The sequence below is a fragment of the Leucoraja erinacea genome, chromosome 1 (assembly GCF_028641065.1).
Source record: "Leucoraja erinacea ecotype New England chromosome 1, Leri_hhj_1, whole genome shotgun sequence".
Lineage (NCBI taxonomy): Eukaryota > Metazoa > Chordata > Chondrichthyes > Rajiformes > Rajidae > Leucoraja > Leucoraja erinaceus.
This window is the reverse complement of record NC_073377.1, coordinates 66,429,256-66,452,857: the sequence shown is the minus strand read 5'-3', so window position 1 is coordinate 66,452,857 and position 23,602 is coordinate 66,429,256. Positions and strand designations below refer to the sequence as shown.

Genomic DNA, 23,602 nt, shown 5'->3' with positions numbered 1-23,602 from the left:
GGACAACAACATCTATGGAGAGAAAAAAAGTTGGTTACTTGAAATTGTTGAATTATTCAAGTTCCCCTTTATACAATTTAAACCTGTTTCTCTCACTACATGTACTCCCTACCAAAGTCTTCCAATTTATTTTCCGGATTTCTTCAGCTTTTTGCTGTAATCACATTACATTTGTTGGAGTGAAAATCTGATGTTTGGTTGTAAAACAATAGCAGAGTTCAATCCGATGCAATATATTTCCACTCAATGTTATATGATTGAATTGTAAATCGATATGCTTATGAATAAGTTGATCATGATTTTTTAAATTTTATTTACCAAAGCAAGGTTTGGAGAGTATATCAATGATCTTTAACATACCAGAATAAAATGCAATGGGCTACTTTTAGATTATCATGTTAGCCCCCAGTCCAAAATTTCTATATACTCATGAATATTCTCTCTCTCTCTCTCTCTCTCTCCCTCTTTTAGGACATAGATCAGACTGATATGCATAGATGGTGCGAGTACATCATGTACCGTGGACTAATAAGGTTAGTTGCAATACTTCAGCATAATATCACCATTAGTTACCTACTAAAATTAAGTTTTAAAACTATTTCTTAGCCCTCAGACTACATAATTTCTACCCCTTTTCTCGGTGAATGACTTTATGGTTGCCTCCCCACCTATCCCTTTATTTTTCGAACTTGCTACATTCACACAATCTCCCTTTATCTGTATAATTTGATGAATTTATGGTTTTGCAATCGCTGAGGATTGGTAAGAATGCTTTATCATGGATCATGCTAAAATTATCTTTTTGGGCAGCAGTAACGGTTACAAATGGTTCACAAATGGGATACTAGAGATAACTGGAAAGGTCGCACCAAGTCAAGTTGGGGAGGAAGGGTATGAGAGGAAAATCATCTTCATGTTGATGGTTATTGCAAAGTAAGAACACAGGCTGGTAAATTTGGATGTAAGTCGGGAGAGGATTGTGGCCATCCAATAGCTGGGGCACGGAGTTCAAATACTTCTACCGTCTCAATCCTTTAAATTTCCCACTGGTTTCCTTGTCTAAGTTTCTCCTGTGGTGATTAATGATGGAGGCAAAAAGCTGAGACATGGGCTGGTTCACAGTGACACATGGTGGTCTCTATCTGCAACTGCAGCAGAGCCAAACATTAACTGCAAATTATTCTTTCAGTTATTGTTTTAACATGAATTTAAACATGTGAACTCCTGTTAGACATAAAAGAAATAAAGGATAAATTATGATTTCCTTAAAATGGGTCCGATATTGACAACAAGGGCAGTCACGGTGGCGCAACAGTAGAGTTGCTACCTTACAGCGAATGCAGCACTTGAGACCCGGGTTCAATCCCGACTACGGGTGCTGTCTGTATGGGGTTTGTACGTTTTCCCCGTGACCTGCGTGGGTTTTCTCCGAGATCTTCGGTTTCCTCCCACATTCCAAAGACATACGGGTTTGTACGTTAATTGCCTCGGTAAATGTAAAAATTGTCCCTAGTGGGTATAAGATAGTGTTAATGTGTAGGGATTGCTGGTCGGCACGGACCCTGTTTCCACGCTGTTTCTCTAAACTAAAACTAAGACATTCCAAATTCAATCAGAAAATGCTGACAAAACTCGACACGCCAGGTGGTAGGGGAAAATAAGTTAAAGGTTCAGGTTAATCGTCCCAGTCCTGCTGAAAGATCCAAATCATTTTAATTTCAGATTTACATTCATCTGCAGGAGTTTGATGTTCTATTCTAAGTTTAAACCTGGTTTGAGATGTCCCCAACAGCCCTCGCCATGCAGAACCATCAGCTATTAATATAATCGTCCCAGTTCATTGGCTATATTTAAGAGGGAGTTAGATGTGGCGCTTGTGACTAAAGGGATCAGGGGGTATGGAGAGAAGGCAGGTACAGGATACTGAGTTGGATGATCAGCCATGATCATATTGAATGGCGGTGCAGGCTACTCCTGCACCTATTTTCTATGTTTCTATAAAAACTAGCATCCTTGGTAAGAGCACTTGCAATACTTCAATTTCAATAGTAGATGTATATACGTTACTGCTAATTGAACTAAACATTGTATGGGAAATTCAAGATACTGCCTCTGTCAAATAGTTGTGCTGCTGATGCCAGAGGTCAAATTAGTCAACTTTCTGTTGCAGTTTCTGCTATCGGCGTTTCTGTTTCTTATCTATTTACCTTTTCTATTCTTGATGGTTTTTTACCATCTAATTTTACACCTATCATTAATAGTTTAAAAATAAAATCTTGTTGACTCCCTTAATGGTTATGCTTCCCTTCTCATAAGAAGGCAATCCAATTGTTTCCAAACCAGAAACCTTGGATTAACCGTAAGGTTCATTCCCAGGTGAAGACCACTGCGGACAAATCAAACTAACCCGTGTGGTACAAACATCTCACTACAATCTTCGCAAAGCCATCAGGAATGCCAAGAGACAATACCAGGACAAACCTGAGTCCCAGTATAATACCTACTATGCTCGTTATGAGTCGGTGGCCAACATCCGTCCCATCAGACACAAATGTGCCTTTTCCCCATGGTCACTGAAGCAGAAGTTAGATTGGCCTTCCTGAGGGTGAACCAACGGAAAGCCACTGTCTTGAATGAAGTCCTTGGCTGCGTCCTTAGGAACTGCACAGACCAACTAGCGGGAGTGTTCACAGACATCTCTAATCTTTCCCTAATCCTTTCTGAGATACTTGCTTCAAGAAAACCACTATCATCCTGGTGCCAAAGAAAAGTAAGATCTCATGCCTTAATGACTACCGTCCAGTGGCACTGACATCACCAACACGAAGTGCTTCAAGAGGCTGGTTACAGTACACATTAAATCCAACCTACCGAGGAGCCTTGATCCACTGCAGTTCGCCTACTGCCACAACAGGTCCATGGCTGATTCCATCTCCCGGGCCCAACACTCATCTCTGGAACATATGGATAAGAAGGACACCTACGCCATAGACTCTTGCTGTGGCTACAATACCATTATCCCTACCAACCTCATCCCCAAACTTGTGAAAATGGGAGTCAGTACTCCCCTCTGCAATTGGATCCTCAACTAATCAACAGAGCACAATCAGAGAGGATAGGCATTGAATCATCCTCTAAAGTAATCCTCAACACTGGTGCCATGCAAGGATGTGTTCTCAGACGCTACAATATTCCTTGTACATTCATGACTATGCAGCCAAATACCAGTCCAACTCAGTTTCCAGGTTCGCAGATGACACCACCAGAGTGGGCTTAATATCAAATAATCATGAGATGGAGTAACCTCATCACCTGGTGCCATGACATCAACCTCCCCCTCAATGTCCGTGAGTCAAAGGAGGTTGTGATTGACATCAGGAAACGAAGCAGCACACACACACGGCGACAAAGTAGAGATGGTCGACAGCTTCAAGTTCTGGTGCTATGCTATGGCCAATAAAGCACACTAATGCCTCTACTGCCTCAGGTAGACAAAAATGCTGGAGAAACTCAGCAGGTGAGGCAGCATCTATGGAGAGAAGGAATAGGTGACGTTTCGGGTCGAGACCCTTCGCTCCATAGATGCTGCCTCGCCCCCTAAGTTTCTCCAGCATTTTTGTCCACCTTCGATTTTTCCAGCATCTGCAGTTCTTTCTTAAACATTTCCTCACATTCCTTAGAATGCTCAGGAAATTTTCCGTGTCCCCAACAACTTCTACAGATGCACTGCAGAAAGCTTTGTATCAGTTGTGTAGGAGCCATTTATGTTCAGGCTAGTTACTGTTGGCATATTATATTATTTTGTCTAGACATATCTTGCAGTATTATTTTGGACACTTGGGGGCGGTCATTAGATGCACAAGGGTGGTGCAAATGTGGACATAGGGGACAAGAAGTGACACACAGCAGGGAGCAGGGAGCAGAACTGCTGTAGATTTGGGAGGAACAACAGCAGCAGCAACAGATTAGCAAGAGATACGACTGATTGGCTCTAGCCCAAGTGGGAGGAGAGGGGTTGGAAACAGTTGAAAACTGAGGAATTTGCTCTGTAAATTGGTAAATCAGGCAATTTATCAGTCAATTTAAGCAGGACAGCTCTTTGCGAGCGGCAGTGAGTGAGCGAAGTGCCCTGTGAGAAAAGTGTGAGTCTTTGGCTCGAGAGTCTTAGGAGAGGAGACCACGCAATACGCTTGAGAGGTAGAGACGAAAGAAGGAGATGTCGGGCAAGCTGATTCAGTGCGATGCTTGCAGTATGTGGGAGGTCAAGGACACCGCTGGTGCCTCTGGCTGCTACAAATGCGAAAAGTGCATCCAGGTAGAACTCCTGAAGGGCCGTGTTGGGGAACTGGAGAAGCAAGTGGATGACCTCCGGTTCGTACGAGAAACTGAGTCGTTCCTCGACAAGTCCTACAGTACGATTGTTACACCTAAGGTACTGGAAGAGAGAAGGTGGGAGACAGTGAGAAAGGGAGGGAAGCATGGAATGCCAACGTCCCCGGGTGGTGTACCTCTTGTAAACAGGTTCATCCGCTTAGTAGTTGTTGGGACAGAAGACGTGAGCGGCGGACTGGCCTGTGATGCGAATAGGGCTGTTGAACCAAAACCAAAAAGGCTTAAGGCAGGCAAGGCCATTGTAGTGGGAGACTCCATCGTGAGAGGTACGGACAGGGGTTTCTGCGGCAACAGACGGGATGCGAGGATGGTGTGCTGCCTTCCCGGTGCCAGGATCCAGGATGTCACGGACAGAGTGCAGAAAATCCTCAAGGGCGAAGGTGAACATCCGGAAGTGGTAGTGCATGTCGGCACAAACGATGTCGGAAAGAAGGGGATGAATATTCTGCAGCGTGACTTTAGAGAGCTCGGAAAAATGTTGAAAAGCAGGACCTCCAGGGTTGTTATCTCCGGTTTGCTTCCAGTTCCCCGTGCTGGCGAGAGCAGGAACAGGGAGATACGGGACCTGAACGTGTGGCTGAGGAACTGGTGCACGGGGCAGGGATTTAGATTCTTAGATCACTGGGATCTGTTTTGGGGTAAGGGGGAACTGTACAAAAGGGACGGATTGCATCTTAACAGGTGTGGGACCAGCATTCTGGCAGGCAGGTTTGCCACTGCTACACGGGTGACTTTAAACTGAATAAGGGGGGTGGGGTGTTGAATGGGGCAGTGGAGGATGGAGTTAAAGGGAAAGGGTTTCTTAAATGTGTGAGCGTAGAGACCGAAGGGTGTAAAATGAGGGTAGAAGAAATAGGTAGCAAGGTGAAAAGTAAAAGTGGCAGGCAGACAAAACCAGGGCAAAAATCAAAAAGGGCCACTTTTCAACATAATTGTATAAGTGTTGTAAAAACAAGCCTGAAGGCTTTGTGTCTCAATGCAAGGAGCATTCGGAATAAGGTGGATGAGTTGAATGTGCAGATAGTTATTAATGACTATGATATAGTTGGGATCACGGAGACATGGCTCCAGGGTGACCAAGGCTGGGAGCTGAACATCCAGGGATATTCAATATTCAGGAGGGATAGACAGAAAGGAAAAGGAGGTGGGGTAGTGTTACTGATTAGAGAGGGGATTAATGCAATGGAAAGGAAGGACATTAGTTTGGAGGATGTGGAATCGGTATGGGTAGAGCTGCGAAACACTAAGGGGCAGAAAACGCTGGTGGGTGTTGTGTACAGGCCACCTAACAGTAGTAGTGAAGTTGGAGATGGTATCAAACAGGAAATTAGAAATGCATGCGACAAAGGCAAAACGGTTATAATGGGTGACTTCAATCTACATATAGATTGGGTGAATCGAATTGGCAGGGGTGCTGAGGAAGAGGATTTCTTGGAATGTATGCGGGATAGTTATCTAAATCAACATGTAGAGGAACCAACGAGAGAGCAGGCTATTTTAGACTGGGTATTGAGTAACGAGGAAGGGTTAGTTAGCAATCTTGTTGTACGTGCCCCCTTGGGCAAGAGTGACCATAATATGGTTGAGTTCTTCATTAGGATGGAGAGTGACATTGTTAATTCAGAAACAATGGTTCTGAACTTAAAGAAAGGTAACTTTGAGGGTATGAGACGTGAATTGGCCAAGATTGACTGGCAATTAATTCTAAAAGGGTTGACGGTGGATATGCAATGGAAGACATTTAAAGACTGCATGGATGAATTACAAAAATTGTTCATCCCAGTTTGGCAAAAGAATAAATCAGGGAAGGTAGTACATCCATGGATAACAAGGGAAATCAGGGATAGTATCAAAGCGAAGGATGATGCGTACAAATTAGCCAGAAAAAGCAGCATACCGGAGGACTGGGAGAAATTCAAAGACCAGCAGAGGAGGACAAAGGGCTTAATTAGGAAAGGAAAAATAGATTATGAAAGAAAACTGGCAGGGAACATAAAAACTGACTGCAAAAGTTTTTATAGATATTTGAAAAGAAAGAGATTAGTTAAAACAAATGTAGGTCACTTGCAGTCAGAAACAGGGGAGTTGATCATTGGGAACAAGGATATTGCGGACCAATTGAATAACTACTTTGGTTCCGTCTTCACTAAGGAAGACATAAATAATTTGCCGGAAATAGCAGGGGACCGCGGGTCAAAGGAGTTGGAGGAATTGAGTGAAATCCAGGTTAGCCGGGAAGTGGTGTTGGGTAAATTGAATGGATTAAAGGCCGATAAATCCCCAGGGCCAGATAGGCTGCATCCCAGAGTTCTTAAGGAAGTAGCTCCAGAAATAGTGGATGCATTAGTAATAATCTTTCAAAACTCTTTAGATTCTGGAGTAGTTCCTGAAGATTGGCGGGTAGCAAACGTAACCCCACTTTTTAAGAAGGGAGGGAGAGAGAAAATGGGGAATTACAGACCAGTTAGTCTAACATCGGTAGTGGGGAAACTGCTAGAGTCAGTTATTAAAGATGGGATAGCAGCACATTTGGAAAGTGGTGAAATCATTGGACAAAGTCAGCATGGATTTACGAAAGGTAAATCATGTCTGACGAATCTTATAGAATTTTTCGAGGATGTAACTAGTAGCGTTGATAGGGGAGAACCAGTGGATGTGGTGTATCTGGACTTCCAGAAGGCTTTCGACAAGGTCCCACATAAGAGATTAGTATACAAACTTAAAGCACAAGGCATTGGGGGTTCAGTATTGATGTGGATAGAGAACTGGCTGGCAAACAGGAAGCAAAGAGTAGGAGTAAACGGGTCCTTTTCACAATGGCAGGCAGTGACTAGTGGGGTACCCCAAGGCTCAGTACTGGGACCCCAGCTATTTACAATATATATTAATGATCTGGATGAGGGAATTGAAGGCAATATCTCCAAGTTTGCGGATGACACTGAGCTGGGGGGCAGTGTTAGCTGTGAGGAGGATGCTAGGAGACTGCAGGGTGACTTGGATAGGCTGGGTGAGTGGGCAAATGTTTGGCAGATGCAGTATAATGTGGATAAATGTGAGGTTATCCATTTTGGTGGCAAAAACAGGGAAGCAGACTATTATCTAAATGGTGGCCGATTGGGAAAGGGGGAGATGCAGTGAGACCTGGGTGTCATGGTACACCAGTCATTGAAGGTAGGCATGCAGGTGCAGCAGGCAGTAAAGAAAGCGAATGGTATGTTAGCTTTCATTGCAAAAGGATTTGAGTATAGGAGCAGAGAGGTTCTACTGCAGTTGTACAGGGTCTTGGTGAGACCACACCTGGAGTATTGCGTACAGTTTTGGTCTCCAAATCTGAGGAAGGACATTATTGCCATAGAGGGAGTGCAGAGACGGTTCACCAGACTGATTCCTGGGATGTCAGGACTGTCTTATGAAGAAAGACTGGATAGACTTGGTTTATACTCTCTAGAATTTAGAAGATTGAGAGGGGATCTTATAGAAACTTACAAAATTCTTAAGGGGTTGGACAGGCTAGATGCAGGAAGATTGTTCCCGATGTTAGGGAAGTCCAGGACAAGGGGTCACAGCTTAAGGATAAGGGGGAAATCCTTTAAAACCGAGATGAGAAGAACTTTTTTTCACACAGAGAGTGGTGAATCTCTGGAACTCTCTGCCACAGAGGGTAGTTGAGGCCAGTTCATTGGCTATATTTAAGAGGGAGTTAGATGTGGCCCTTGTGGCTAAGGGGATCAGGGGGTATGGAGAGAAGGCAGGTACGGGATACTGAGTTGGATGATCAGCCATGATCATATTGAATGGCGGTGCAGGCTCGAAGGGCCGAATGGCCTACTCCTGCACCTAATTTCTATGTTTCTATGTTTCTATGAGAGCATACAGTTTTTCACCAGACCTGGGAGAGAACAGCCAGCTACAACTTGCATGCAGAATAAGGAAAACCTGGTACATTCATTTCTTTGTTTGGCCTACTTCACTAAACAACCACTGGATATAACGACTGGAAGATCTGTTCTATTTGGTCTGCATAAGATCACTCCTACTTACCTGTGTAGTAATGGCAACGTAAAAAAGGTAATTGGAAAAGTCGGAAATTTACCATTACAATGAAGTGAAAACTAGCTCTGAGTGAAACTGGAGCTTGTGAAAACCTGGAAACACGGATTGTTATATTTCACAAGCCTGACGCCGCCATTCCTGATGGACAAGGTCGCCACCTGCGCTAATCTGACTAACGGAGATTGGAAATTGGATTGGGATCGGTGGGGGCGGTGCAAGCAGGCAGCCCTGCCAGCAGCGTGTTTGTTTTTTTTCTACTTTTTAAATTGTTTTAGTGTGTTCTAATGTGTGTTATTGGTGTTTCTCTATGTGTCTTGTGTGGGATGTGGTGTGGGGGGTTGGGGGGGGAGGGGGAAACTGTTTCGGTCACCTCCTCCACGGAGAGGTGACTTTTTCCATGTCGCCTCCCCCGTGGCCTAACATCGAGGATCGGTGTGGCCTTTCCCGAAGCCTTGCCCGGGGCTTCAGCGGCAGGCGCAACGCGGACTCTCGTCGTGGATTGGTGAGCCCTCGCCGGGGGTCGCCGGAGGGGAGCGCTCCGTTCGCTGGCCCGCGGCAGCCTGATGCCGCGGTCTGCGGTGCTTCCAGCAGCCTGAGGACCCTCGTTGGGGACCCCAGAGGTGGAGAGCTCCGACTGCCGGAACGCGGCCTTCTTCTACCGCGGGAACGGCGGGGACTTACCATCAGGAGCGGACCCCTGGAGAAGAGCTCCGACCGCCGGCCCTGCGGTCTGCGGTGCTTGCTGCGGCACGGCGGGGACTTTAAATCTTCGACCGCCGGCCTGCGGCCTACACCAACCTGAAGCCGCGGTCTCCGGCGGGGAAGCACCGATTCGGGACTTACCTGGACTTTACCTGTCTACTCATCTGGTCGCCCGCACCAGCGGAGGGTTGAGGTCCCGACCATGGGGGAAAATGGATGGATGTGGTGGATGTTTGTGTTAAATTTTTATTGTGTTTTTGTGTGTTCTTTTTTCATTGTACCGCTGCTTGCAAAATTCATTTCACTTGCACATTATGTACAAGTGATGAATAAAACTGATATTGATATTGAAACCCCGAAAGCCAATGTGCAGGGAGAGTGAGTACGTACAGCATTAAGCTTTACTGGAGATGCTATATATGATAAGCTGTATTGTAAAAAGGCTACTAAAATGGAGAGTTGATAAGTGACGTTGAGAATCAGAACGATATCAGTTGTTTGAAATATTGTGCTGTCAGCATACGGCTTTACGTCAATGAGTCTTAAAGGGATAGTGAACAAGTATGTCTGTGGTCAAAGCTAAAGTTCAGTCACAAGATGGCGATTGGAAAGGATTCTGAAAAGAAAAGAAGTGTTATAAGTGACAAAGGCTTGGAATTGTTCGTGGAAAAGTGTCAGAAGACAAGAAACTTGATGTAAACAAGCTATTGTTAATTGAAAAGCTGAAAGGTCATGAAATCAGTGAAAATGCAAACGAAGTACAATCTAACCTGGTTCAATTAATTGGTGATGGTAGCAATGCCTGAAAAGGAGCTTGAAAGGCAAAATCAGTGGTTTCACCAAAGAATGGAAACTTTTATTGAGTTTAAACAAGATGTAAAGGTGGGAATCGGATGTTGAACAGCAAACTACACACTCCTTAGCTGAAAGTGCCATACAACAGAGTGTTTTAAACTCAGACGACATTGGACCTGATGACAATGTTTCAAATGTCTCAAAGCCTAAATTAAGCCCCAAATCTAGTTCTTCATCATGTGCATTTTCAACGGCCTCTGCTTGTATTAAAGCTCAGGCAGATAGGGCTGCTCCATTGGAACTGGTTGCCGCCATGAACAAAAATCATGAGCTTGAGGCAAAGGAAGAACAAATTGAAAGGAGATGGAACAGCTGGAACTAGAGACTGAGCTGACAGCAGCCAATGCAATGATCAATGTATTTAAGGCCATGTGATCAAGAAGCAGCTCTAGAGTATCTGATGGGATGAGCTCTTGTATGAGAAAAGGAACTGCTTAAAGGGAAGCATCAGCTGAATTAAATCAACATGCAAATGTATAGAGAAAACCCACTACACTGCAGTGCTATCATGTTTTGCGGATGGGACTAAATTACCACCACTTTTTTTTAAGAGGAAAACCGTACCAAAAGGCACAATTCCACCTGGGATTGTTATCCACGTGCATCCAAAGGGATGGATGGATGGGGATGGTACGAAGCTATGGTTGGATAAAGTCTGGTCACGGCATCCTGGTAGCCTTCTTTAAAATAACATCCCTACTTGTGCGGGACCAGTTTCGCACTCACCTAACTACAGCTACTTAAGAAAGGGTAAAGAGTGAAGTCGAAACTTGCAGTGATCCCCTACGGTGGATTAACTTGCCAAATTCAGCCTTTGGACGTATACATCAACAAACCCTTTAAATTGTTTATGAAAGAGGAATGGAATCAGTGGATGTGGACCTAACACAAACAGGTCGTTTGAAAAGGCCAACCATTGATCAGGTGTGCGAGTGGGTTTTAAAATCGTGGAACCGTGTTAAGACTGAAATTGTCGTCAAAGCTTATAAAAAATGTGGCATCAGTAACACGTTAGATGGCTCAAAAGACGACATTCTATTTGTTGATAGTGATATTTTGAACAGCAGTGATGACCCTGATAAATTATTATGCTTTGAAGATTCGGATGAGAGTAGTACATTTTTCGGATTTGAAGATTAGAATGTTTTTCGTTTTTGTAATCTTTGTTTCGTGTGCAATAAAATGTTAAAACTATTCACAATGCGAAACAATACACAATGCAAATGGCCGCCACCATGGCGAATGTTTCATTTTCTTCAAAATTTAGCAACTCAAAATAGGGATATGTTGCGTCTTTGTCGCAGAGCAATACGGTACTTGCCTGATCAAGTGCAACAGACAGAATGTATTGATGGGAACTGAACCTTCCTCCCAGCAACAGGTTGTTAGAACAAAACAAACAACTCGTGGAACATCTGTTAGAGCTCATGATAAGACCCATCTAACTCAATACTCTCTTCAAAGGCAAAAAGTACAGACTCATATGAAAAAAAGGTGTTCAGGGGCGTGATAGCCCTCGCCCCCCCCCCCCCCCCCCCCCCCTCCCCCCCGTACTGAATGATGGACACCAAGGTGATACCTGGAACCTGATGCAGAGGCAAAATTACATCACTGTTCTGCTGGCTCAACAAGATTTCTCTTCTACTTCACAACCAAGAGACACTCCTGTTTATGATGGTGATCTTTTGTCGTATGAAGTTTTCATCACGGCATTTGAGAGAGGAAAAACTAATGATAACAGTGATTGCTTACATTTTCTAGAGCAATACGCAAGAGGGTATCCAAAAGACTTGGTCCGTAATTGCCGATATTTGCCTCCAGCCCAGGGCTATCAAAGAGGAAAAGATCTGCTTAAAGAACATTTTAATAATGAACATAAGATTGCCACTGCATATATGGTCAGTGATCAGACCAGAGGATGTGAAGGCATTGCAAGCGTTCTCACTGTTCTTTAGAGGTTGTTGCAATGCAATGGAACATCTCACCTATATGGAGGAAATGAATGTTGCTTCCAATATGAAGACCATCCTTCTAAAACTGCCTTACCAGCTCAGTGACAAGTGGAGGGATAGAGCATGTCAGCTACAGGAACAGCGTGGACAGCGAGCTAGATTTTCTGACCTGGTAGACTTCATGGAGAGACAAGTGAAGATATTGTCAGATTCATTTTTTGGAAATATTCAGGATGCTAGGCCAATAGCAACTATGAAAGGCTCGACTTTTGCTAAGGGAAAGGTCAGGACCAAGAGGAAACAGTTTTGCAACAACTGTAATACCTGTAGAGACAGCAGTGCGAAAATCCTGTTTGTTGATTTTAGCTCTGCATTCAACATCATTGTGCCAGAGCTACAACACTCCAACCTTTCCGAGTTGACTGTGCCTGAACCCCTCTGTCGGTGGATCACCAGCTTTCTGACAGACAGGAAGCAGCGTGTGAGGCTGGAAAAGCACATCTCGGACGCGCAAACGCACAGCATAGGAGCACCGCAAGGCTGCGTACACTCCCCTCTCCTCTACTCTCTCTACACCAACGACTGCACCTCCACAGACACCTCTGTCAAGCTTCTCAAGTTTGCGGACGACACAGCCCTGATTTGACTGATCCAGGATGGGGAGGAATCTGCCTACAGACAGGAAGTGTCACAGCTGGCGTCCTGGTGCCGTCGCAACAACCTGGAGCTCAATGCTCTTAAGACAGTGGAATTGATTGTAGACTTTAGGAGAGCTCCCCCTCCCCTGACCCCACTCACCATAAGCAACACCACAGTCACATCTGTGGAGTATTTTAAGTTCCTGGGAACCATCATCTCCAAGGACCTTAAGTGGGGGGCTACCATCGACTCCACAGTCAAAAAGGCACAACAGAGGATGTACTTCCTACGGCAGCTGAGGAAGCACAATCTGCCACAGGCAATGATGGTCCAATTCTACACGGAAGTGAGCGGGCAAGATCATCTCTGACCCCTCTCACCCTGGCCACAAAATCTTTGAATCACTTCCCTCTGGAAGGCGACTCCGGACTGTCAAAGCTGCCACAGCCAGACATAAAAACAGTTTTTATCCACGAGTAGTTGTTCTACTCAACAGCCAAAAATCTGTAGCCTCCCTTTGATCTGGTATTTTGTTGGTTCACATGCTTGATCAATGGTGTTTTATCATTAATGTTTTATTATTATTAGTGTTTTCTGAGTCATTCGTGACTGTCACTGTATGTCATGTTGTTACTTGTGGGCGGAGCACCAAGGCAAATTCCTTGTATGTGAATACTTGGCCAATAAACTTACTTATTTACTTACTTACTCTTTCAGTCAAAGACAAAGATACAAACAAGAACTATCAGTACTAGAAGCTAGTAAAAATGGTGTCAAAAGAGCAGTCATTTGTACAAGCTAGATCCGGTGCTGGATGATGGACTTCTGAGAGTAGGTGGTTGCCTGAATAGACTAGCGATGCCTGAAGAGGCCAAACATCTTATTATTCTCTCGAAGGACCTTCACATATCAACACTACTGTTACAACATATCCATGAACAGGTTGGACATGGAGGAAGAAATCATATGCGGTCTCGCCTCTGTAAAAGATACTGGATTATCAAAGCTAACTCCGCTGCAAGAAAGGTCATAACAGACTGTTGTATGTAGACAACTGCGGGGAAGAGTTGGAGAGCAACAAATGGTAGTCATGCCCCTGGAGAGGATTGTAACAGACAAGCCTCCATTCACAGATGTAGGAGTAGACTACTTCGGTCCTATAGAGCTCAAGAGAGGACGAAGTCTTGTTAAAAGGTATGGTGTAATCTTTGAAAAAGCTACTTATCTTAACTACTAAACCAGGTTCGCTTCTTAATAAACAGACACCACACAAACTGTTTTGGTAGACCAGTTCAAAACTTTACTTAACATCGGCCAATGGAAGGGAGCGAGGATTCCAGCTAAGTGACCAATGTAGACACTCAACTGTCCCCAGTCCTCTTCCCTGAACAACAGAATTACATTGCTTTAAATAGGTTTTTTGTCCCCTTATCACATTCCACAGACATTAGTCATGGTCAGAAGTACTGGAAAAGGTTTCCACAGAATGCATCACATCAAACCCTTTTTTTTACATGGTACAAGATATACTAAAAACATTGTCCATTTGTTTTATCTCCAAATAGACCACCCTTGCTCTGGTCGCTGCTTCCTCTGTCATTTGGTCCCTCATAAACATAGGTCACTTGTTTACAAAGATGCAACTGTTTATTTCTCTCTTCCTTTATTGCCTGCTTCCCCATAAACATTGGTTATTTGATCTCTACTTCAAAGGTTTCTCTCCAGCTCCTTCACTTGGGAGACAATGTTATCTCTCACACCCCCCAACCTGAGGAAAGCCTAATTTGACACTAAATATAAGCTGTAAGCTAGCCCAGAAACCAATTTAATATTTTTAACTAAAATTCGGCTTCATCATTCCATCCTTTTATCAAAATTTTGATAACAACTACAGTCCTTGCTGAGTACATACGAAAGACCATAAGCATCTCATCAGACAAATTAATAGTACACTAGTAACCCAATCAATTCATAGTGGACAATCGTTTCACAAGTCCCTCCAAACATTTTAAATGGCCACCAACCTCCCCCGGACGTGACACTAATATACTACCATAGGACAGGAAAAGGATCATAAAAATTGCTCAGCCTTTATTCGGCTTCATTTGGATTTCCCTGTGTGCTGGTGTAACTGGTTCATGCTTCTCTTGTGTGACACTGCATTTGCAACATAACAATGCCCTGTCACCAACATACTGTTTCCTTAAAATACACCAGTGCCTTGGTTGTGGCAAAAACAGGTAGATTTAACTGGCCTTTGCAGACCTCTTACTGTCTGTAGTCAGGGTATCTTTGCTGCGCTTGTCATGTTTGACTTCAATCTTGTTTAAAAGGAGGTGTGTACCATCCTTTAAATGTGTTTTAGTCCGCAAGTTTGCCATTCTGAAGAAAGTTCAGTCCATGTGGGCTGGGCCACCCCAGAATAAAGGAGCATCAATAGCCCATCGTCCTTGTTTCCACAAACTGTTCACAGTCAATCAAATGTATCCAGCGATGATGATCTTTCATCTTTACAGTAGTTCATGTTGTTAGCAATACTTGGTTGTTTCTTTCAACAGTCTCAATTTCTTCTTGTCCCAGCACCCCCATCGTATAGCTTTTATGGCTCCCAGCAAAGCTCCTCCAACCTGGGAATGTAGATCTGGCAAGACATGGGTTAATTGCCGACCATACATAATTAGTTAATTGCACAGGGCCTGTTGGTGGCTTCCCCCCACTCTCCAGGGGCAATAAAAAGTTGTAAATCTTGTTCACCAGCTTAGTTTCACCAGCACTTTTGTCCCCCTTTGATCCTCCATTTTCCTTCTTAACACTTCCCTGTGAATTTAGTCTTTAATCCGATTATATCCGAAGAGGCTCTCCCCACCTAAATATTCAATTCTCCAAATATGTTCTCTTCCCCAATCTACTTTATCTTCTCACCTTTTATCCCTCATTGTGAGTTCCCTCAAACCTCCTTTTTTAAGTCACAAAACAATTTTTTCATTTACCTTCATTTCTCTCACACAGCACTGCAACATCTTTTTGTTTGCTTGAAAACAGTAATCTTGCTTCATTAGCATTTTAAAAGACAACCTCTGTTATCATATCAAAACAATCTTTTCCAAAAGAACTCATTCAGAATCAGTAATCAATAATACATTTTCTTTTCTCTGTAATTTTGACATTTCCAATCTCATTTAACACTTTAATCGGGATGAGTCTTTTTTAAACTTGGTTCAAAAGATCTATAATCATCCAACACATTAGCACACCATAAACTTTGTAAATTTGCATTTTAAAGGACAACTTCTTAAAAAGTGACACACAACTTTGCTCATTGCTTCGAATTTCCCACATTCCACATACAAAAACATTGTTTTACAAGCAGTACATATACAAAAACATTGTTTTACCAGCAGTATATAATATTTCATTTTCAAAGACGTCTCTTTGTAATTTACTTTCCCTTTTTCTTTTTTTTTTAAATTTCTTAGTTCTCATTTGATTGTTCTAAAACACACAATTTTAGGCCTACTGCTATTCCTAGCAATACTATAAGCCTCTTCCTTTATTTTCTCCTGGCATTCAAAAACAAATCACATTTCTTGGGTTTTGATGCTTTAGAGGAATTATATAAATCATTTATTTGAATGATAGCCATTGCATATCCATCATCAAGCTTTCTAATGTGGCTTGTCAGCCATCCCACTGCTCATAACTTCATAAATCCTTTTATTTCGATTTGAGAGTCCAATTTTGTATTAACCCACATCAAACTCAATGTAAAATTCCACCATCCTATGTGGAATTTTCCCTAAAAGTGTCTTTAAAACAAGACTATTAATCAATCCCCTTAGTGTACAATACTCAATTCAACAATAGGCTTTTCCTTAGCTGGATCCTCAACATCATAGTTCTGAAAACCATTGTGTATATATTCTACAAATTTGTCCTTCACCTATAACTGATCATTCATTTTGTCGATCCTATATATGTAGATGATAGTACTTCATGCTTTTTCTATTTATCCATATCTGCATCTATTTTTTAATTATGTTGTACTTAATGAATACACTACATTTCCACATTGCAGAGGGAATGAATTCCCAACAAAATGTCCACAAAGAGATTTAATGTACTGCCAAACCCTTGACAAAATTTGTTGATTCTTTTGCCTTTATTTAATTTTTCCTTACACAATTTCTATTAGAGAAAAGTAGGCCCAAATCCTCTATCGATTTCCTCCACAGATGCTGCCTGTCCCGTTGAGTTACTCCAGCACTTTGTGTTTTACTATTGCATTTACATTTTATTTGTGCTGTTAATTTATCTACCTTATTGCAATGCCGTACGCAATTAAGTACATTGCCTTATTTTTCCTTATTAACAGTGGTTGGTAGAGCTTCACTCCACCTACTAAATAAATCTAAAATACTACGCAATATTTATAACACTGGGCCCTTGGCATTATCTCCTTAAACTGCTTTCCCATCCTTTACCAGCCTCAACTCAAGCACAAACAAAAGCCCCTGGATAGCTTTGTGATTAATAACATATGTATATATCATTTTCCTCAATGCCAGAGAGCTAAAGACACATAATTCTCCGGATATGCTCCTACAAGCTCACCTTGCCCACAGAACTAAATCTGCATTTTCTCCTGATTTTAAATTTATTTTTTTTTAAACACAAAATCATTCAATATCCCTTCCTTCTCATCTTTTTTACTTATTTTGCTTATATGTAATACTTCTCAGTTAGTCCCTTCAAACATGTTGTCATATTCCCAATACATATCGTGTAAACATCTCCCAACCACTTGTTCTTGAATATAGTACTGGTATCACCAAAATCAATCCTCTATTTAATAGTTTAACAAATACAACGTGTTGCTAAAGTAGGAGCAATTCCAATCCAAGTCATTCTCATCATTCTTAATCTGTTACCTTCGACATAGAGATAACCAAATTTGTTCATCTTGGACCTTGCCTACAACTGAGACTCACTACCGAGAGACGTTATCCATCCAGACTTACTTTTACCAGTACCCCAGGACAGACTGAGTAGTCTCTCACAAGGTTGAACAACCTACCTACTGCAGGAATTGCCAGGCAGAGTGTTCTACAGACTCACCCTCAATGACATTTTGAAGGTTTTTTTTGTTGCCAAAGGCATTAAAAAGGAATCAAATATATTCAAATAACAACTATTTAAATAGTTTAAACATAACAGATAGTTTAAAACATGAACAGTAAAACAACTCAAGCATGTAACTTTTTACACAGGTCGGCAACCCCATGCAAATGAATAAAGTTGCCATTCCTAATATGCAGTGCCACCACATTTCCTTTGTTATCCTATCATTCCCTCCTTACCAGCATGGGTAAGACGGGTAAAAAATGTATCGTTATACACCACCTTGTCCAAGCGGGGTGTGCTGAATCAATGGCACAGCCCACTTGTTTCCATAGTTTTTATTATATACAAGAGGCGTCCCTCTGTAATGTACATACCTCCCTCATATCTGGCAGGACCGTTCTATTTGCTAGTATCTGTTTACCAGATGTCACCACATTTGGATGTACAGGCTGCTTGCTTGGATACACTATCAGCAACCCATTGCCTTTCGCTATAGGGTCCCCAGCACCAGTGTGTGAAGTACATTTAATAATGATCAGCTGTTCTGGTAGCATCAATGCCTTAAACAAATTACACACAGAAAGGCATTCCCGTGCTCCCAATCCTGGAGAGCTTTGTAATGTCAGAACTTCAAGTTATAGGGATGTTACTGATGGAACTGCCCAGGTAAAGATGCCATTGCTACTGGTAGGGCATAGGGAGGTGGACATCTCACAAGATTATCTAACTCCTCCACATTTTCATTACCAAATAGGGTCGTCGTGCCAGACATGAAGTCTCCTCCAGAGGATTTACCAGTACTGGGTTTATTTTTTTTCAACCATCACCTGTTTCTCACCTCCTGCCTGTCTTTTAATTCTATTCTCTTGTTCCTCTGCCCACTGGCATTCTAGTTGCAATAATTTCCATCCTTTCCGAGTGCTATCCTTGTTTCTTAACTCTATCTAGCAATGTTACCAAACTGTGAGATTTAAAAAAAATCAAATCTGCAATTTATCCCATCAGATAAAGCATAACAATAAGTTTAATTTGACACCTAATTCACTTTCATATCTCAAGTAATAAAAAAGTTATGGCCATTTTCATACTCGGAAATTAGCATCTTGTTCCCTATTGATTTTCTATGGACATAACAAAAAACTGTGATCATGGACCGTCAAAAGCCCATAACCTTCTTAAAAATTAAGAGAACTGAATGAAATTTTCAGTTATCATAGATTGAACCATTCTGACACAAATATAAAATAATCTTACTTGGATGACCTGAAATTAAAAGCATATAATTAGTTAGTTACCCAATTGTAGCTAATTTCAAACTTCAATTACTAGATCCAAACATATATCCATTTCTCAATAAATGATTAACATTTTTAAACATCCTAAGTGTCCAAATTATATTCACAAATAATTCACAATAAAACATGATTTTTAAATCTCATTTACATCAATTTATAGGCCAAATGGAAGGAATTTAGTGTTCAATTGCTGTAAATTAAAGTCTATTTTAAATCGGCTTTCTAGTGGGTTCCTGTCTTCCTTTCCCATATCAACACCTCTGCTTATTTAATTGTCTCAACATTCCATGTGCCCCCTACTGACCAGGCTTCATCCCCCAATCATTTGGTCAACTTGTAACTTAACATTCTAAATGTCTTATTATACATAGGATTCAAATAACACATATATAGGACTGGTATCCAGAGCATTCCCCATAGATAGATAGAAAGAGAGAGAGAAAACAGACTTCTTAATTCCGAATCGTTCCAATTATATCAACCAGGCCGACCCACTAAATGAGACCCCAGTTTCTCAATTTGGCTGACTTTTTAATTCCTTAATATACGACCCAAGTGTCTCAACGAAGCAGACCCTCTAACCGAGACCCCAGTTTCTTTTCAACTTGGCAGACTTCCTAATACTGTAATATACAACGTCACTTATTTCTCAACCCGACAACTCTTCGGATGTCTCAATAAGCCAGACACACACCTCAACCCCCGTATCTCAACCCGACAAATCACGGATATCTCAACAAGGCTGATGAGCCCTTAGTAGAGAGAGAAAAAGAGAAAACAAAGAGAGATAGACAGAAAGAGAGGAACCACTCACGTCCTTCTTAACAATATACATAAGACCTTTCTTAAAAATACATACACAATTCCGTCTTAAAAATACATACACAATCCCTTCTTTAAAAAAAAAACCCCACATAAACCCCAACTGGTCTTACCTTTGTCTGTTGCTAAGAACCTCGGCAGGGAACCAATTCAATTTCTGATGAAGGAGCACAGACGTTCCCGGGAGTTTCTAGGGAGTCGGCCTGACAAGGGGGCCGATAGAGCTCAGTTATCTCCCTTCCAATCCCGGCAACCTCCGCAACCTCTTGCACAGTCAGCCGTTGATGTGGTCCCAGCGAGGCCTGCATAACTACGCCAATGAAAAAGCTACTTATCTTAACTACTAAACCAGGTTCGCTTCTTAATAAACAGACACCACACAAACTGTTTTGGTAGACCAGTTCAAAACTTTACTTAACATCGGCCGATGGAAGGGAGCGAGGATTCCAGCTAAGTGACCAATGTAGACACTCAACTGTCCCCAGTCCTCTTCCCTGAACAACAGAATTACATTGCTTTAAATAGGTTTTTTTGTCCCCTTATCACATTCCACAGACATTAGTCATGGTCAGAAGTACTGGAAAAGGTTTCCACAGAATGCATCACATCAAACCTTTTTTTTACATGGTACAAGATATACTAAAAACATTGTCCATTTGTTTTATCTCCAAATAGACCACCCTTGCTCTGGTCGCTGCTTCCTCTGTCATTTGGTCCCTCATAAACATAGGTCACTTGTTTACAAAGATGCAACTGTTTATTTCTCTCTTCCTTTATTGCCTGCTTCCCCATAAACATTGGTTATTTGATCTCTACTTCAAAGGTTTCTCTCCAGCTCCTTCACTTGGGAGACAATGTTATCTCTCACACCCCCCAACCTGAGGAAAGCCTAATTTGACACTAAATATAAGCTGTAAGCTAGCCCAGAAACCAATTTAATATTTTTAACTAAAATTCGGCTTCATCATCTTCACCTGCATGGCAAGCAGGGAAGTACATCTTGAAGTTGTGTCTACACTTGACACAGACTCCTGCATCCATGCATTACGAAGATTCATACGTCGACAAGGTCAAGTTTCATCTTTAAGATCAGACAATGGCACAAGTTTTATCGGAACGGAATGAGATTTGAGAGAAGCACTCAATGGCTTGAATCAGGATATGATCCAGAATGGTATGCTTCAGCGAGGGATAAGGTGGTACTTTAACCCTCCCCAACAGGATCCCATCACGGCAGTGTTTGAGAACGATTGATCCGCATGGTTCGAAATGTGCTGCGTTCTGTTCTTAATCAATAAGTTCTGGACGATGAAGGATTGCAAACTTTAGTTTGTGAAGTTGAAGCAATTTTAAATGATCGACCCATTACCAAGAGTTCTGATGATCCAATGGTTCCACGGCTCCGGACTGGTGTCCCGTCAGTCCAGGCAGGGCTGACGGTTAACCCGGCGAGACCGGCAGAGTTGAGCTGGATTTAGCGCTGCTTCTCCGCGCTGGCTGTAAGCCTGGGCCGTCATTCCCGTAAGTCCAGGCTGGTAGGTTAACAGGCAGAGTTGAGCTAGATTTAACGCTGTTTCTCTGCGCTGGCTGGGGGCACCGCTCCCGTCTGATGTTAGAATTATTTTAAACTCCAAACATTGTCACACAGTTGGGTTTTAAATGAGTCAGAGTCATGGAGATTATAGAGCTGAGCAAGAATTGGCCCGTTTGTGGGGCTTTTCACCGCAACCGGGATCTTCCATCGCACATCGTCAGATTGCTGTGTCGAGGCGATCGAGGCTCCCGATGTTGAAGCCCCCGCCGGGGGATGGAAGGCCCCGTGGACGGGCTGATTCAAGTCCCACGATTCGGGGCGGACGGACCTGCTGTTGCTGGAGTTCGGAGTCGGTCACCAACCAGGTCAGCTCCCGATGTTGCCGTCCACAGCAAAGATACTAGACAGGGCCCTCGACCGAGGCCTCACGTGTGTGCGTGCATGCACGCAGCGGCCAAGAAATTGTGTCCCCCCCATGTTTTGACAGTGATTTCCGTGCCCGAGTACACGTGACAATAGTAATAAACTAAGCTAAAACTTATTCTGGTGGCTAAAGGATTTTAGAGACAAATTGATAAATTGACAAATGGGTGACCATTTAGCTTTTGATAGCAATGAGATTACTAGATCTTTTGGAGTGGATAGCACATTGCCAGCCATCTTTTGATGGTGGATTTATTAGTGAACTTTTTGAACAATGTCAGCCTAATCCTCAAAGAGTGGCTTCATTTCTGGCATTGGTTATGATGTGTTAAGATCCAACCACAGATTAGTGAAATAGCGAGCTGTATTTCTGTATATATAAAAATCAAAAAAAACATTATAAAAGTATTCCTCTCTGTAATTGATCTCTTCAATAGATAAGGTTGCTGAGCTCAATCTTTTCGTATGGTTTATGCATTTTCTCAACCATGAAGTGCATTGACTAAAGTTTCAAAATCAATTTGTACATTAAGAAAATCAGTTTATTTTGCTATTTATTCCTGATTTCCAATCTCAGTCGCTGACTATGCTCAAAACAAATGGCTCATACAAGGATAAAGGCAATTTCTAAAGTATGCTGGAAGACTGCTGTTGATTGTGGAACATTATTACAGAACTGCCAGTCTAATTCAAGAAAACTTGATTCAAACCCTTGTTGCTGGAATCGATTCTTTATTCTGACAGCGCTGGATAATTCTTTAAACCTTCCAACACAGAGTTAGAAACTCTGGGGCAGGTTGAAAGAACTACAACTTTGGCATAAATGTAACACATTATATAGGTAAAAGACAAGGATAGTACAAAAGGAGTGGCAAACTATTAACCAATCATTATGGTTTACCATACATTTAACTTATTTGCATTAACCAATCAACTAAATCCTTTCCATTGATTGACAACACGTATAGTCACATGATTTTCCCTTTTCCAGCCCCTTTACAACCTTCATCCCCTCTGTGGTTTCTTCAACCTCTTTGCTCAAAATCATTTTATTTCATTAAAGTAAAACCACAGATATAAAACTAATTCTCACAGAATACTTTTCAGAATATACACATAATATAGCAATCACACAACACATACATACAAAACATATTTTCACTTTTGGAAAATAAAGTTATTTCTAAAACTTCTGATTTAAACAAAGTCTAATACTTACAATCGTAATTAAACACAATACACTTCACAATTAATTTCCTTAAAATCACTTAGTTAAAATACAGTTACTTATGGATTACAAAGATTAAAGATGAGTTTTACCCCATTCTTACAAAGTGGTAAAGACAAAGTTCTAATCACACAATTCCCACCTCCAAGCTCACAAAGGCCATATACTTGTCACACTTGATAAATTATAATTCCTCCTTCCAAGCTCGGGTCTAGTTTCATTCTGAATTACAACCTCCTACTATCAGTGGAGGAAAGGAATGTAAGGTCTCTTTACGACCCCCCCACGAATAGCATTCCACACAGCAAATAGAAGATTACTATATGCAGACCCCAATCGTTTGGCTTAGATTAAAACAGAGTTACTTTCTTAGTTTTTTTATAACCATAAGAACTCCTTTTGCAAAGGTCACACAACCATCATCTATGCCTTATCTTTTATCCCAACATAAACACATCTAAACAGCACAAACCATCTCACAGACTAGTATCTACCCTTGGTGCCTACAATCCAACATAGACAATCATAAATCGCCTTAATGCTACACCCAAGCTCGGAAGATGTGTCACAAAGGAAGAAGGATGGT

The 23,602-nt window shown here is 42.0% G+C and overlaps 1 protein-coding gene across 1 annotated transcript in view; it reads left to right on the top strand.

Moving 5' to 3' along the window:
- LOC129697731 (PGAP2-interacting protein-like) overlaps positions 1-23,602 on the top strand; it is a 101,784-nt gene that overhangs the window by 56,790 nt on the left and 21,392 nt on the right. The window contains exon 14 of the mRNA XM_055636414.1: positions 472-533. Coding sequence (XP_055492389.1) covers positions 472-533 — 62 coding nt within the window. The remainder of the gene's footprint in view (positions 1-471; positions 534-23,602) is intronic.